We start from the raw sequence: 15,612 nt of genomic DNA on the forward strand, positions 1-15,612 counted from the left end.
AAGAGTGAGGCTGTTGAAAAGTCATCGGCGCGCCCGATACTTATAAGCGGCGGGAGCCTCGTTGCCTATGAAAGAGATCATATCAGTAATCAAATCTCCAGCCAGCGCTGTACTTCCTGAATTGCCGCCCAAGCTCCGCCTTTCATGACCTTTCACGAGGCTCAGGGCGCTGTCCGAGAGAAGAACAAGGCCTGCTTTGTTGGGAAGTACACGTGTGATGGCTCCCACGTGCGCATCAGCTTCCGCCCTTTGTGACCTTGCCCTCTTACCGTCACAACTCGCCGGATGCCCACGGGAAGTTGAGCAGAATGGAGCGCCTATTCGCCTCGTTGCGCCTTCGGCGCTTCCCTCGTGTGCTGTATTGGTCACCGCTGGTCTTCTTTTGCGCCCGACAATTTCCTATCCACACAGTCTCCGGGCGTAGCATGCAGGTTCGTGCGCGCCACACTTGAGGCCCCGGGTCAGGTACTGACATGTGTACGTCTTCCAGCCGACCCTCAATCCTGACGAGTCTATGCTCAGGAACGACGTCGGTCTCTTCTGCCGGCTGCCCGTGTATTACGAGGATTTCCGCCGAGGCGACATCGTTGCGATGCGGTCCGTCAGTTTCGCTTGTCGAAGTAATGAACAATTGCTGAGCTTCGTAGGTCTCCTACTAATCCACACCGAATGCTTATCAAGCGTATAATTGCGCTTCCCGGCGACACGGTGAAGGCCCTGCAGCCTTGGCCCGACGCTGTGGTCACAATTCCACAAGGCCATATGTGGGTGGAAGGTTCGTAGGTCCAGATATCATCTACTTCCGAGGTGCTCACCGTTTCATTAGGTGACGACCCATACCATAGCTATGATAGCAACCACTTCGGAGCGGTACGCTCTCTACCGTGACGCTGGCCAAGACGAACTGACCGGAACTTCTAGGTTCCCCTAGCGCTCGTCGAGTCGAGATTGACAGGCTTATTGTGGCCCCTTGAGCGCGCCGGTCCCTCAACACGGCTGTCGCGAGATACGAAGGCGCTCGAACGACAAAGGTTGCGTGAGAAGAGGCTCATTGCCAGTACACCTCTGCAGACGACACTTAGCGAAGCAGCAGTACTGCCGGAATTATAGCAGTGATTCCTTCTCCTTCATAGCAGCGATCCTTTCTATCGCACCAGCTGAATGATATGAACGTGTCATTCCGTGGGATAAGTAGATGATAATGCTAGATGGTACAAGGGTCACTACCGAAGCAGTGGTCATTGCGGTGCGTATCGCGTCGCGTGAGTATAGTAGTACATGAGATGCATAAAACACCAGCTAAGCAGTGGCCTAACTCCCCAACCTCAAGGCCCGCCGCCGACGTGGCGGACCCGCTTCACAGCCCGCGAAGGATGGCGTCCGCCTCGGGCGTTCCTGCCAGCGGCACATCATCGCGCAGAGAGACCTTGACAGGCGAGACGCCCTCCTTGTACGCGAGCGCGAACACGACGTCCATGTCTTCGAGACTGCGTCCCGAGGTCTCGGGGAAGAAGAAGTAGACGACGGGGATGATGAGGGCGTTCAGGGCCGCGAAGACTGCGCGAAACGAGTTAGCAAAACCTTAAGAAGGCGCAATGAAGGATAGGTAGGCGTACCGATGTAGGTTCCCCAATCAATATTCTGGAAAGAGGGCCCAGTGACCATAACGACCATGAAGTTGAAGCTCCAGTTGGATGCCTGGATAAGGCGTAAGTGATTCGAGCCTTAAGCCTAATATGAATGAAGCACGTACAGTCGACAAAGCATTCGCCGGACCACGCATGCGCAAACCCACAATCTCAGCCGGGTACAGCCAGGTCATACCGAGCCAGCCGATGGCGAAGAACGAGTTGAAGACGAAGAGCAGCACGCAGGACACGATCTGCGCCGCGTTGTTGTCCTTCAACGACCCGAGGATGGCGAGCAAAATCATGGTGATGCATTGGCCAGTGGCGCCTGAGGATCACTGAGTGAGATGTTGGCAGTGGGTAAGGAGAAAACAGAGACGTACCGAACAACATCAGCTTTCGGCGTCCAATGCGGTCGATGATGAAGATAGCAACGATGGAGATCAGGAAGTATTCCGTGCCATTGCAGGCGGCCACAATACGAGACTCGACGTCTGCCAGGCCAAGGCGCTCGAAGAGCAGCGTCGCGTAGTACGTGATGAGGTTGATACCAGTGATCTGAGGAGATCGTCAGTACGCATGAAATATACAGAAAGTCACTCTCTTTACCTGCTGGAAGCACTGCACAACAACGCCAAGGCAGACACGACGGAAGTTCTGGCCAGGGCCACCCGTGAAGAGCTCCTTGAGCTCAGCCTTTGCATCCTTGTCCGTCCCAGGTGTCTCAAGCTCAACGGCCTCGCGAATACCGCGGAACGTCGTGCGGACATGCTCGTCGGTCACAGGCTTGTCCTCGAGCGCAGAAATGACAGCGAGGGCTTCAGCCTTGCGGCCGGCCTTGTAGAGCCAACGCGGGGATTCGGGCAGCTGAGATCATAGATAAGGATGTGAAGAGGTACGTGAAAATGAGATGTACGCACGAATTCGATGCCAATGATCATGACCAGAGCAAGCAGGATTTGAAGAGCGATGGGGACTCTCCATTGTGCCGATGACGATCCAGCGAAGAAGCTAAGGACATGGGTGAGCAAACGAGGCGTGGAGAAGGATGATTGGACTTACCATCCAAAGTCAATCCACTGAAGTGAAGGAGATAGAAATCAGTAAATGTATTTTGGTAAGTGGGAATCGGAACCCACGTATCTGCGTGTATAATCAGTATGTGCATTATAGGGCGCAGTGGGTTGAACTCACGATAGCATGATACCGCCTGCGATGAGAGTACCCTCGATCATGATAAGACTTCCACGACTCGACGCGGGTGAGAGCTCAGAGTGGTAGGCGGGTACAGTCGAGGTCTACATAGAACATCAGTCAATGGCAGTCAACCCATAGGTAGGTCCACGTACGTTCAGACCGTTGCCCAGCCCAGTCACAATACGCGCTACGATCATCTGCGCATAGCCGTAGGAAGCCGTTTGCAGGATTGCACCAATGATCATGATGACACCGCCAGCGACGATGGTTCGACGCCGACCGAGGTAGTCACCTACCCAGAGGTTTGCCAACGCGCCGATGAGGCATCCGATTTCCTATAGTTACGTTTAGCGACCTCGCTGGAAGGAAAGGTCCGGCACACGCACATAAATGGCAACGAGGAGACTTTGCAAGGTCGCATGATTGGCAGGGCCTGTCTCTTCGCCGGTCTCCGGGAAGACCTCCACGAACTAAGAGGCGAAACGGATAAGCCATCTACCGAGAAGAGTTGCCATATGGACCAACCTTTGGAGCGGTCAGCAGCGCGCTCATGACGCCCTGATCGTAACCGAAGAGTGTGAAACCTGGGGAAGGTGAGCGGGGAACAATGCGCCAGGACTGGGGTGCGGAGGGGAGGAGTGGGGGAAGAAGGTGGGGGCGGGGATAGCAAGGGAAAAGTTCTCACCAGTGGCGGCGATGAAGGCGATGGCGCCAGTGAGTGACCTCCCCCTCAAGCCAAAGTGGTACTTGGCTGCCTCATCGCTGTACTCGTTGAAGTCGATGTCGGAGGTGACCGACTTGTTCTCGTGGAACTGTTCACTCTTCTCGAGCTTGGACGGAGAGAGAGCCATGGCGATCCGGGGGTGGGGGCGGGGGTGGGGATAGCACGTCCCCTCGCTCTAGTATATATACGCGCGTGTCCCCGGACTCGTCGCGTCGGCGGGGGATGCGGGACGGAAGCTGAGCGGCACATGGTGACGGGCCTGGGAGTGGAGCTGCAAATGTCATTGTTCAATGCGTATTGACCGGACGTAGGACTTCAGGCGAGCGCGTAGGGTCACGCGCCAAGTCTACACGCTTAAATCCGATAGCTCCTCAATAGCCTCTCAACGACTCTGTTGCTCGGTGGCGCGGGTAGCTGTTAAGCCTGAAGTTATGTCCCTCGTTATATCCTAGGACACAGCGCGTCGCTATCCAGCGCGGTGACGATTTCAGGGGAAAATGCTTCCAAAATTCGTTCAAAATATCGTTCTGCTATGTGAGGACATTTGTGGGATGTTCATGGAGTGGTGAAGGAGCGGGACAAGGTTGGTACGAGGCCCGGGACGATGGCCACACAGGAGTTCAAGGCGAACTTCAATTCCAACAAGCCGCGTCCCATGACCGAGTCGTGGGAACCGGAACTATCCGGCAATCAATGGATCAGCCGCGTGTTACGCGTCACGTCGAGTCAGCCACTCGACACCCACCACTGCTCGATTCAAGTCGGTGTGAGTCGGTGCGACCGACGCAACTTATTCTCATCGACTATATCTGGACAACGTAGTCAATAGGATTTGCTTAATCCTTCCCTCCTCCCATCCCATACTCGTACTATGTCCGGCCAGATGCAGATCGCAGAGCACCTCCAATTTCTCATGGGTGGAGCCAGTCGGGATTCCGCGGATAACAAACGGATTTTAGACTCGTGGCTGCAGCGATCCAGGTACCCTCTCTCTGCTCAGCTGCTCATGCGTGGGCTCACACAAGAGCGTCTAGTTCGACTGTTGATTCCCGTGATTATCGACCATCTTCTATCCACGTTCACGTGTTGATACTTTGGTTAAGGAGATGTCGACGCCAGCGTCGAAGACGACGCAGAACAGGTTGAGTCCGTATTGGACCACTACACCGCTCGTAATACGTCAGGAGGTAGAATTGTTACTGCCCTGCTACAGTCAGTACGGTTTTGGTCGGTCAGTGGGCTTCATTGATTCCCCTTTCCAGGCGTCCAAATTTCAAGGATATTTGCCAACCATTGCTCGACGTCCTGGCGAAATCCGGAGACCTGTCCTCTGAGCTGGCTGATCTCATCGGCTTTGAAGACATGGAGCTGGTTTTCCAGATATCCTCGCACCCTGCGGATGTCGCAGCAGAAGTAAGTGAAGTCTGTAAAAATGGCTGTGAAGTAGGCTAATATAGTTAGCTTAAAGCGGCTCTCAACCAGAGCAGTGCGCAAACCCACGCCGCCCCTGCAGACGGTACGTCTGGTCTAGTTCTCTGTATCACATTCTAATTGATGCTTCCATTTCAGAGGACCTATCCCCGGAGGCTGCACGCCAGAGAATGGCGCAGACTTTCGAGAAGAATGCCGCGCGTCCTCTGTTCAGCGGTGTCGCAGTAATTTGACTTTCTCAGTGCCGCAAATCGATTCCTTACCTATTCTGCAGCACGACGGACCAGAGGCGCTGCCACATGTATACACATCCTCGGGAATGTCGCAGGGAAATGTGCTCTCCCATACGGGTGCACGCTTCATGCTTCCTGTGGACACCACCCGAGCCATGCACGAGGTAGGCTTGTACTACTTCAGCTCTCTATTTCTGGGGATTGACTTTTCTCAGGAATACGAGGAGGTTATCATTCCACCTGCGAGGCCAGTACCGCCACGATCCACCGAACGTCTTATCCCTGTGTCCGAGTTAGATGATCTAGCGAAACCCTGTTTTCCGGTAGGTCTGCGTCACAGTAACGTCTCTGCCTTGCATTGACGCCGTTCAATTTTTTCTAGGGCTACCAAACCCTCAACAGGATACAAAGTATCGTCTACCCGACAGCGTACGGATCGAACGAAAATATGCTCGTCTGCGGTATGCGCGCACCGCTTCATCGATCTGGATTGCCCTGACTTTAGCTCTTCTAGCCCCTACTGGTGCAGTAAGCTATTCAATCACTATATCTCTACACAGACCAGACTAAACATACGCAGGGAAAAACTGACGTCGCGATGCTTACTGTGCTCCGAGTCCTCGACCAGCACAGGTCGGGCGCAAAAGGCGCACCCCTGCGCTCCACAATCGACCGCGCGAAGTTCAAGATTATTTACGTGTGGGTATAGGATGCGAGCCTCGGCGATAGCGCACTGACGTTGGCGATATGCAGGGCACCGATGAAGGCGCTCGCTGCGGAGATCGTGCGCAAGCTGGGGAAGAGGCTGCAGTGGCTGGGAATCTCGGTTCGAGAGTTGACGGGTGCGTCATGGCGTACTTTCTGCGGGTGGGAAGAGCTGATGGTTTGGTAGGTGATATGCAGCTTACGAAGGCGGAGATTGCGGACACGCAGATCATCGTCACGACCCCGGAGAAGTGGGACGTTGTAACTCGCAAACCCACAGGAGAGGGTGAGCTAGCGTCGGTACGTCACTTTACCTTGTCCTTCTTCTTCACTCCTTTGATCATAGGTATTGCGTATAGCTCCTGAAGTTGTTGATCATCGATGAGGTTCACTTGCTGAACGATGAGCGAGGCGCTGTCATCGAGACTATCGTCGCTCGAACACTCCGGCAGGTTGAGTCCAGCCAGTCCGTCATCCGCATCGTCGGTCTCAGCGCTACATTGCCGAACTATGTCGACGTAGCCGAGTTCCTTAGGTGCGCATGCTCCTTTCTATCTAAACTCTTTCTCTGACACCAGCCAGCGTTTCCAAGTACAAAGGTCTTTTCTACTTCGACTCCTCCTTCCGTCCAGTCCCTTTGGAACAGCACTTCCTCGGCATCAAGGGCAAGCCCAACTCCCCGCAGTCGCGCAAGAACCTCGACACCGTCGCCTTCAAGAAGGTCTCCGAGCTTGTCGCGCAGGGTCATCAAGTCATGGTTTTTGTTCACTCTCGCAAGGACACGGTCAAGACGGGCATGATGCTTTCAGAGGCTGCCTTGAAGGAAGGCGTTAGCGACGACTTCCTGTGCACGGAGCACCCGATGTATGGACGGTTCCGCCAGGAGATTGGCGGGTCGAGGAATAAGGAGATGAAGCAGCTGTTTGACAGCGGGTTTGGTATACATCACGCGGGTATGTTGAGGTCGGACAGGAATATGATGGAGAGGATGTTCGAAGCTCGTGCAATCAAGGTGATCCTTGCGTATGCAAACCCAAGGGCTCTTGCTGACATTTGGACAAGGTACTTTGCTGTACGGCTACTCTTGCCTGGGGTGTCAACTTGCCGGCGCATGCAGGTGAGTAGTTCCTATGTTGGAGGATCGATCAGTATATTGACCTCCCCAGTCTTCATCAAGGGCACACAGGTCTACGACAGCTCCCGCGGCGCCTTCGTCGACCTCTCTGTCCTCGACGTGCTCCAAGTCTTCGGTCGCGCCGGCCGTCCCGGCCTCGAAACCAGTGGTGAAGGATACATCGCCACCACCGACGACAAGCTTCAGCACTACCTCGAGGCCGTCACGTCCCAGGTAGGCAGTCCTTGTTCCCGATATGGAGGCTCCACATACTGACCACGCGACTCCTCCGCTCTTCCCCGACAATTCGAACAGAACCCGATCGAATCTCAGTAAGTCGCCGTTGCCAAGGCTCGGCAGGCAGCTGACCACTCGTCGTGCTAGGTTTCAGAAAGGGATCGTGGATTCGCTCAATGCAGAAATTGCGCTGGGAACGGTGGCCAATGTGCGCGACGCGGTGCAGTGGATGGGATACACCTATTTGCATGTGCGGATGCAGAAGAATCCCTTCGTTTATGGTGAGGCTCAGGCTCCACATGGGCGTACAGATGATAAACATCACCCAGGCATTCCCGGCGACGTGCTTGCGGACGACCCCTCGCTCAGCAACAAGCGTGGAGAGCTAGTCACAGCCGCGGCGCAGAAGTTGGCGAATGCACGCATGATCGCCTTCGACCGCACCACCGGTGGGTTTACCATCACTGACCTGGGTCGCATTGCTGCGAAGTACTACATTCGCCACGCCTCCATCGAGATTTTCAACAAGGAGTTCAAGACTAAGATGTCTGAAGCCGACGTTCTCGTCATGCTCAGCAAGAGTACCGAGGTACGTATGACGGAGCCTTTGAGGACATACGCTCACGTCAGATCAGTTCGAACAAGTCCAGTCGCGAGAGACTGAAATCCCAGAGCTCGTCTCCTTCAAGGACCTCATCCCCTGCGACGTTCCAGGACTTGTACGTGCCAGGGAAAGTATACAGGCCCTCAAATACGCTGGCAAGATGGACGACGGCAGCTCGGAGAAGATCACCATAACTACCCAGGACAAAGTCAACATCCTTCTCCAGGGATACATCTCGCGGCTGCCTCTCGACGACTTCGCCCTCATCTCTGACTCCGCGTATGTTGCGCAAAACGCCGGACGTATTGTCCGCGCACTGCTGGAAATTGCAGTCAGCCGGAAGTGGGCGACCGTTTCTGCGGTGCTGATGGGTCTAAGCAAAGCCGTGGAGAAGCGATTATGGCCCTTCGACCAGCCGCTAAAGCAGTTCGATCTCAAGCGGGATGTACTGCACAACCTCGAGCGATGGGCCGACGCCTATGCACCTGCTGACTTCGTTGAGATGACCGCGAAGGAGATTGGCGAACTCGTACACCTGAACGAAATCCACGGCAACGCAATCCTCAACGCCGCACGCCAATTCCCCACCGCCTCCATCACCTACGATCTCAAGCCTCTCGGCGTCGACGTCCTCCGAATCGCTGTGCGCGTCAAGCGCGCCTTCGACTGGAATGCACGCCTACACGGATCCATCGAGCCCTTCTGGCTGTGGGTCGAGGACCATAATGGAGAAACCATCTTCCAGATCTGGCACCTCGCCTTCCGGCAAACGACAGACGTGCTGAACGTCGAGTTTGTGATCGCTATTCCGGACGGGCTGCCTCCGCCCTCAGTGACAATCCGGTTCGTGTCTGATAGGTGGATCGGGGCAGAGGAGGAGATCCTGGTACCCTTCGACGACTTGGTGATGCCATTCCCTACCGGGAGCCATACGCAGCTGTTGCCGCTGCCGTACTTGCCGCTGAAAGTGGCCAGGCAGCCGCGAGTGGAGGAGCTGTTCGCGCACCATATCCACCAGTTCAATGCGATTCAGTCGCAAGTATTGTGGAGCTTGCTGAACACCAAGTGGCACTCGCTGCTCTGCGCGCCGACGGCTGCTGGGAAGTCGACGATGGCGTACATTCTAGCACTGTACGTTGACTTGATTTGATCAGGACTTCCCGAAGCTGACCATAGCTCAGGACTGCTGCGACTGCGAAGCCGGATGCCTGGGTCCTCATCGTTGCGCCCAAGAAAAGCATCGCCGCTGAGATTACCGCAGAACTAAAGGAACGAAGCCAAGTTCTTGGCGTGTCTGTAGAGTCGTACGCTGGGATGAACGTCCTCGCACGACCTCAGAAACCGACCATCAAGGTGGTGCTTGCACGGGAGCTACTCATGGCGATGAGGCGCCACGATGCGCGATCTCCGCTCACTGGACTTGACCTCGTCATCTGCGAAGGCCTGGAGCTACTTGACGCCTCATACGAACTCGGCATCTCCCTCCTCAGGCATGCCACGCAGACCGTCCCGACGCGGTACGTTGGATTGTCGGGGTCGCTCAACGACCCAGGCGACCTGGCTGCTTGGCTGGATGCGGACCCAGCCGGTGTTCACAGCTTCCGTCCCTCTGACCGCGACCAGCCGTTGTCGGTTCACGCACAGACGTTTACCATCCCGCCTTCCGCTGCCTTATTCAAGGCGATGGCCAAGCCGGCATTTGACGCCATCGAGTCTGCACCAGGTGAAGCTGCCATCGTCTTCGTGCCCTCGCGCGCACAGATGCGGCCCGTCGCGCAGGATCTCATCACGTACGCGGCGCTTGCGAAGGAGACGGACCGCGGGTTCCTGCCTCTGGACGTGTCACAAGAGGTCCTTGAGGATCGACTCGCCCGCTTCCATGACCATACGCTGGCGGATTTCATCAGTCGCGGTGTCGGATTCTTCCATGACGGTGTGCATCGGATAGACCGGGTGCTGATGCTCGAGCTCTTTGCGGAAGGTGTGTTGCGGGTGTTGCTGGTGCCGCGCGAGGCGGCGTGGGCACTGCCTGTGCGAGCGGGGAGCGTGCTTGTGCTCGGGACGCAGTATGCACGCGCGGATGGGGGTGGACTAGCGGATTACGCGCTGCCAGAGCTGGTCCGGATGCAGGGGCGAGCCGTACGACACCGAGGGTCCGGGAAATTCCATCTCTTCTGCGCGTCGGAGGCGAAAGACACCATCTTGCGCTTCCTTGGTGATGGTCTGCCTTTGGAATCGGAACTTTTGGACCAGCGACTCCTGCAAGACTGGTACAACGAACGGCGTTCGCGGGGTGACTTGCCAGAGAAGCAGCACATTGTCGATGCGCTGTCTTTCACATTCCTGGCAAGGAGGGTAGCGACAAATCCGGTGTACTATGGAGGAGCACCAAACAAGCGAGATTCCAATCTGTCGCGGATTGCGGATAGCTTAGTGGACACGTACTTCGAGGAGCGTAGAGGAGAGGCAAGTGCGGATGGACCTCGGAACGAGCAAGGATAGACGATGTACTATAGCTGTTATACCATACACTACCTGTCCACACATACGCCGGCCAGTCATCTCCCTCGCATTCGTGGGTCCACCCCTCGTCGGCCGACGGCGCCGGGACACATTCGGCCTGCAGCGGGCGCGTTATCACGCTTCGCGCCATTGGAAGCGACGTTGGTGAACGGCATCCCAAAGATGATATCGCCTTGTTTGCCGAGTCAGCCCGTTCCTAAGCTTGTTTCTGACTCCCACTCGCCAGCGCATGCTGGCCCGCCGCATTCGTGTTCCCCGCATCTCGAGTCTCCTGAGCTCGCGCTTTAGCGTTCCCCGCGTTCATACCCTCTCTCGCACACTCATCAGCACCTCATTGACAATGGCCGCCACCGACCGATCGCAGCTGATCCCGTTCTCCTCGCGCCTGAAGGAGGGGCGGGCGCTCGCTGAGGATGTGTGGTCTATCTTCAAGTGCGTTCCCTCAGTCGTGCGATGGGTCCCCCAGCTGCTGATCAAGCACACCCAGCGCTGCAAACCTCCCCGCGGACTGCATCAACCTCGGGCAGGGCTACATGAACTTCGCGCCGCCCGAGTGGGTGACCGAGCAGGCGGAGAAGGCGCTGCACACCGTCGCGGCGAACCACTACTCGCATCCCAAGGGGCGCATCAGGCTGCGGCAGGCAATCAAGGATGTCTATAGCCCGCTGTTCAACCGCGAGCTGGACGTGGAGCAGAACATCCTTGTTACTAGCGGTGCCAATGAGGGTGCGTACTAGATCTGCTCTGCCCTTGGATATCTCACTGAGCTCCTGCCTCAGGCCAGTACTCCGTCTTCACCGCGTTCCTCGAGCAGGGGGACGAGGTGATCATGTTCGAGCCCTTCTTCGATCAGTACCTCCCCTCCGTCACCTTCAACGGCGGCAAGCCCGTCTACGTGCCCCTCCACCCGCCATCTCACGACAAGGCGAACGCGACGAGCGGTGACTGGACTATCGACCTTGCCGAGCTTCGGTACGTGTGCCATCAGTCATATATCAGTGTCGAAGACTGCTCCGGGTTGATGAAGGCAACCACTACCCGAGAAGGGGCCGCATGAATGACGGGAGGAGAGGCTTCCTACTCAAGATAGGGCGAGCCGTCCGACAGATTGCTGATGCTGAATTTGTAGCGCGGCAGTAACGCCGAAGACGAAGATGATCATCCTCAACACACCACACAACCCGGTCGGCAAGGTCTTCACGAAGGAGGAACTGGAGGGTATCGCAGCTGTGGCGGAGGAGAACAACCTGTTGGTCATGTCGGATGAAGTGGTGAGTAATTCGTGGACTGCAAGTTGCACCTGTGCTGAACGTACCTCGCAGTACGAGAACCTCGTCTTCGATGGCAAGCAGCACTTCAGGATCGCGAACCTTCCCGGCATGTGGGACCGCACTGTCACAGTGTGCTCAGCAGGAAGTGAGTTACCTATTCCCTCGTTCGCAATAGGATCACTCATTTCCTGGCAGAGACGTTCGCGGCAACTGGTTGGCGCGTTGGCTACCTCATCGGCCCACAGTCTATACTGAAGCCCACGGTGAGCTTGTCCATTTCGATTATGTTGATCTGTTTGCTAAACCACCTCTAGCTCGCTGCTACCACGCGCATCGTCTTTTGCTCGAACTCGCCGATGCAAGAAGCCGTCGCAGGCGGCCTGGAGCTCGCGCCCAAGTATGACTTCTACGCGACACAGCTTCGCGAGTACACCGCGAGGAGAAACATCCTGGTGAAGGCGTTCGATGACCTAGGGTTGAAGTACTCCCTGCCGGAGGGCAGCTACTTCATTCTGCTAGTGAGTCCCTACCTGAGTGACGATTGAAAGAGCAGACAGGCTCATCACCACGCAGGACATCTCTGACGTTGACTTCCCTGAGGACTACGCCTTCCCGGAGAGCGTGAAGGGCCGCGGACGTGACTTCCGCGCGTGCTGGTTCATCGCGCTGGAGATTGGCGTGTCGACGATCCCTGTCAGCGAGGTAAGTTTTGTCGTCGTGTTGCAGAGACTCGCAGACTGACGTGTCCTACAGTTCTACTGCGAGGAGCACGCTAACATCGGCGAGGCCTTTGCACGGTTTGCTTTCTGCAAGGATGAGGACACGTTGAGAGCGGCGGCGGAGCGCTTGCAGGGCTTAAAGAAGTACATCAAGAAGCCATAGAGTGTACTCGACTTAGCCAAAATGTATTCTTGAGATTTATACGCCGCTGTTTGTCAGTGAGTTGAGGGTCGAGACCATGAATGTCTTGAACAAGTCGATATGAGATTCGTGGCAGGAGCCTATATCTTATCTTATCTTTGAGGGGCCGGCCCCCGCTGCGCCTCTGTCGCCCTCGGTGCACTGCCAATACGCGTCACGTCACCTTCTCTACATCCATCTTGCCAAAATGACCACCGGGCTCGGCGTCGAAGTCGTCAGCATCGTCAACAAGCTCCAGGACGTGTTCTCCGCCGTCGGCTCGTCCGCGTCGCAGATCGACCTGCCCCAGATATGCGTGTTGGGCAGCCAAAGTAGCGGGAAGAGCAGTGTGCTCGAGGTGGGTGGCTTGGTAACGCGTTGATCGACCGAGCGCTGACGAGGGGGCGGGCAGAACATCGTGGGGAGGGATTTTCTGCCGCGAGGGACGGGCATTGTGACGAGGAGACCGCTGGTAAGGCGATAATCTATAGAGGAGGCGATTGGGTCACTCACATTGGCTGCTAGGTTCTGCAACTTATTAACAGGCCAGCAGGCAAGAATGGTGTGTCGCCAGCTTCATCCTACTCGCATATCGCTCACCCGCCCTTCCCCATTCCCAGACGCCCAAGTCGACACCACCGCCGACAAGGCCGCCAACGCGGACGAGTGGGGCGAGTTCCTGCATCTCCCCGGCCAGAAGTTCTACGACTTCGGCAAGATACGCGACGAGATCGTGCGCGACACGGAGGCGAAGACGGGAAAGAACGCGGGCATCTCCCCGCAGCCCATCAACCTGCGCATATTCTCCCCCAACGTCGTCACGCTCACCCTCGTCGACCTTCCGGGTCTGACGAAGGTGCCCGTGGGGGACCAGCCGAAGGATATTGAGAAGCAGATCAGGGATATGGTCCTCAAGTTCATCTCGAAGCCGTCATGTATCATTTTGGCGGTGACGGCGGCGAATACGGATCTGGCGAACTCAGATGGCCTGAAGTTGGCGAGGGAGGTGGATCCGGAGGGGTTGAGGACGATTGGTGTGTTGACGAAGATTGATCTTATGTGAGTGTCAGTCGAATGCGAGAGGGTGTGGTGCACTGAGCGTGATACAGGGACAAGGGGACGGATGTCATCGACATTCTCGCTGGACGGGTCATCCCCCTTCGTCTTGGTTACGTTCCGGTGGTCAACCGTGGGCAGAAGGACATTGAGACAGGAAAGGCCATTGCGGCAGCTCTCGAGTACGAGCGGCAGTACTTCTCGTCCCATCCCTCGTACGCTGGTAAGGAGAGCTACTGCGGCACGCCATACCTCGCGCGCAAGCTGAACACGGTGCGTCGCCTGCCACTTTTGCGCGCTCACATAGCTTACGTCCCCCTCTAGCTCCTTATGCAACACATTCGCGCCACCCTCCCTGACATAAAGATGCGCATCTCGCAGCAGCTTCAGAAGTTTAACGCCGAGCTTGCTTCCCTGGGTGGCCCCACCGCCGACGGTAACGCAGGCAACATCGTCCTCTCCGTCATCACCGAGTTCACGTCCGAGTTCCGGAACGCCATCGACGGCATTACGACGGACCTGTCGCTGAACGAGCTGAACGGTGGCGCTCGTATCAGTTTTGTGTTCCATGAGCTGTATAGCAATGGTGTGAAGAGCATCGATCCGTTCGACCAGGTGAAGGATGGTGATATCCGGACGATTCTGTACAACTCTTCGGTGAGTGCACTGCACACCTTTCTGGGGATGGTTTTGCTCAAGCGAGATCGTAGGGTTCGACGCCATCCATCTTCGTCGGCACGGCTGCGTTCGAGATCATCGTGAAGCAGCAGATTAAGCGGTTAGAAGAGCCCAGCTTAAAGTGCTGCCAGCTGGTATACGACGAGCTCACCCGGATATTGTCACAATTGTTGGCCAAGATCGTGAGTGGTTGGTCTTGCATCGGTCAATCTGGGCTCATTGCTTGGATAGCAATCGTTCAAGCGCTACCCTGCCTTGCGTGAACGGTTGAACTCCGTCGTCATCAACTTCTTCAAGCAGGCGATGAACCCGACAACCAAACTCGTGTCTGACATGGTCGCGTACGTCGTCAAATTACCTTCTAGCTACATCTCACTGACACTCGCCCTCAGCATGCAAGCCTGCTACGTTAACACCACCCACCCTGACTTCCTCAACGGTCACAAAGCTATGCAAATAGTGAACGACCGTCTGAACCCGCCCTCGAAGCCCGGCACGCCCGACCCGAAGGGCCGCCAGCAAATCCAGGCGAACCCGCGCGATCTGGACGTCGACCCCAAGCACGAGGAGCCCAGCTTCTTCGGGTCATTCTTCTCTGCGACTAGCAAGACCATACAGAGGAAGAAGGCTGCGCCTACGACGGTGGCGAGCACGATGGAGGCACCGCCGCCGGTGATCAAGCCGCAGGCGGCGTTCAATGACAGGGAGACGATGGAGACGGAGGTCATCAGTGCGTTGGAGACGTATTCATGTGGTGGACTCGTGCTGACTAGTGACAAAAGAGCTTCTCATTCACTCCTACTTCAACATCGTCAAGCGCGAAATGATCGACACCGTTCCGAAGGCAATCTCACTTACGCTTGTGAATTACGCAAAGGAGAACTTGCAGAAGGAGCTGTTGCAAGAGCTCTACAAGCCGGACACGCTCGACAACTTGATGAAGGAGAGCGAGTTCGTGGTGAACAGGCGGAAGGAGTGCATCCGGATGGTGCAGGCCCTCAACAAGGCCGAAGAGATTGTGTCTGCTGTATAGCGTGTTCACTGTTGATGGCTTTGTTGTTGTGTAGAGTTGATTATCGTGTAGCTATAATTTGTGGACTTTCTGGACCAAGGGTCTCTATCGTCTTCGTATGCAAGGCTCGCTATCTGGCATTTCCATGTCTATCTATACTTGATTGCGGGATTAGCAGAAAACACTGGCCAAAAACACAATAAGAACACGCCTTTGTTGACATGCGCTTGACTTGTGGGTCCAACATGCGCCACAAAGCCTACCGAAACGGGACGCGTTGATCAGACGCGCCTCGCGTT

The 15,612-nt window shown here is 56.1% G+C and overlaps 5 protein-coding genes across 5 annotated transcripts; 4 read left to right on the plus strand and 1 right to left on the minus strand.

The window, feature by feature from the left end:
- The first annotated feature begins 253 nt into the window (after positions 1 to 253).
- Positions 254 to 1,187, plus strand: SCHCODRAFT_02622595 (LexA/Signal peptidase). The gene is made up of 5 exons (XM_003036609.2): positions 254 to 431; positions 491 to 597; positions 648 to 775; positions 827 to 870; positions 922 to 1,187. The coding sequence occupies exons 1-5, from the start codon at positions 309 to 311 to the stop codon at positions 1,108 to 1,110; spliced, it is 591 nt and encodes a 196-aa protein (XP_003036655.2). The 5' UTR covers positions 254 to 308; the 3' UTR covers positions 1,111 to 1,187.
- On the minus strand, positions 1,159 to 3,933 carry SCHCODRAFT_02622598 (general substrate transporter). Its single transcript, XM_050345127.1, has 13 exons — positions 3,511 to 3,933; positions 3,351 to 3,409; positions 3,212 to 3,295; positions 2,978 to 3,160; positions 2,823 to 2,926; positions 2,787 to 2,790; positions 2,691 to 2,707; positions 2,549 to 2,639; positions 2,238 to 2,495; positions 2,012 to 2,186; positions 1,754 to 1,956; positions 1,617 to 1,698; positions 1,159 to 1,557 (listed from the first exon to the last, which is right to left on the minus strand). The coding sequence occupies exons 1-13, from the start codon at positions 3,674 to 3,676 to the stop codon at positions 1,358 to 1,360; spliced, it is 1,626 nt and encodes a 541-aa protein (XP_050200547.1). The 5' UTR covers positions 3,677 to 3,933; the 3' UTR covers positions 1,159 to 1,357.
- A 1,366-nt stretch (positions 3,934 to 5,299) lies between these two features.
- Positions 5,300 to 10,375, plus strand: SCHCODRAFT_02498745 (Sec63-domain-containing protein; the record flags this gene model as incomplete). The annotated part of the gene is made up of 16 exons (XM_050343079.1): positions 5,300 to 5,377; positions 5,429 to 5,536; positions 5,596 to 5,674; positions 5,728 to 5,741; positions 5,794 to 5,912; positions 5,967 to 6,055; positions 6,106 to 6,218; positions 6,278 to 6,453; positions 6,501 to 6,930; positions 6,981 to 7,035; positions 7,085 to 7,266; positions 7,397 to 7,550; positions 7,599 to 7,858; positions 7,905 to 7,988; positions 8,058 to 9,004; positions 9,055 to 10,375. The coding sequence occupies 16 exons, from the start codon at positions 5,300 to 5,302 to the stop codon at positions 10,373 to 10,375; spliced, it is 4,209 nt and encodes a 1,402-aa protein (XP_050200548.1).
- Positions 10,376 to 10,604: 229 nt separating this feature from the next.
- Positions 10,605 to 12,609, plus strand: SCHCODRAFT_02622603 (PLP-dependent transferase). Its single transcript, XM_003036611.2, has 9 exons — positions 10,605 to 10,828; positions 10,884 to 11,122; positions 11,176 to 11,368; positions 11,526 to 11,667; positions 11,719 to 11,812; positions 11,863 to 11,930; positions 11,982 to 12,185; positions 12,241 to 12,369; positions 12,421 to 12,609. Exons 1-9 carry the CDS (start codon positions 10,737 to 10,739, stop codon positions 12,547 to 12,549), a joined length of 1,290 nt encoding a protein of 429 aa, XP_003036657.1. The 5' UTR covers positions 10,605 to 10,736; the 3' UTR covers positions 12,550 to 12,609.
- Positions 12,610 to 12,755: 146 nt separating this feature from the next.
- On the plus strand, positions 12,756 to 15,496 carry SCHCODRAFT_02622606 (uncharacterized protein). The gene is made up of 10 exons (XM_003036612.2): positions 12,756 to 12,925; positions 12,980 to 13,039; positions 13,093 to 13,129; positions 13,188 to 13,626; positions 13,677 to 13,896; positions 13,948 to 14,280; positions 14,334 to 14,483; positions 14,533 to 14,642; positions 14,694 to 15,031; positions 15,084 to 15,496. The coding sequence occupies exons 1-10, from the start codon at positions 12,776 to 12,778 to the stop codon at positions 15,332 to 15,334; spliced, it is 2,088 nt and encodes a 695-aa protein (XP_003036658.1). The 5' UTR covers positions 12,756 to 12,775; the 3' UTR covers positions 15,335 to 15,496.
- The last annotated feature ends 116 nt before the right edge of the window (positions 15,497 to 15,612 follow it).

The sequence above is a fragment of the Schizophyllum commune genome (genome assembly GCF_000143185.2).
Source record: "Schizophyllum commune H4-8 unplaced genomic scaffold SCHCOscaffold_5, whole genome shotgun sequence".
NCBI classification, from domain to species: Eukaryota; Fungi; Basidiomycota; class Agaricomycetes; order Agaricales; family Schizophyllaceae; genus Schizophyllum; species Schizophyllum commune.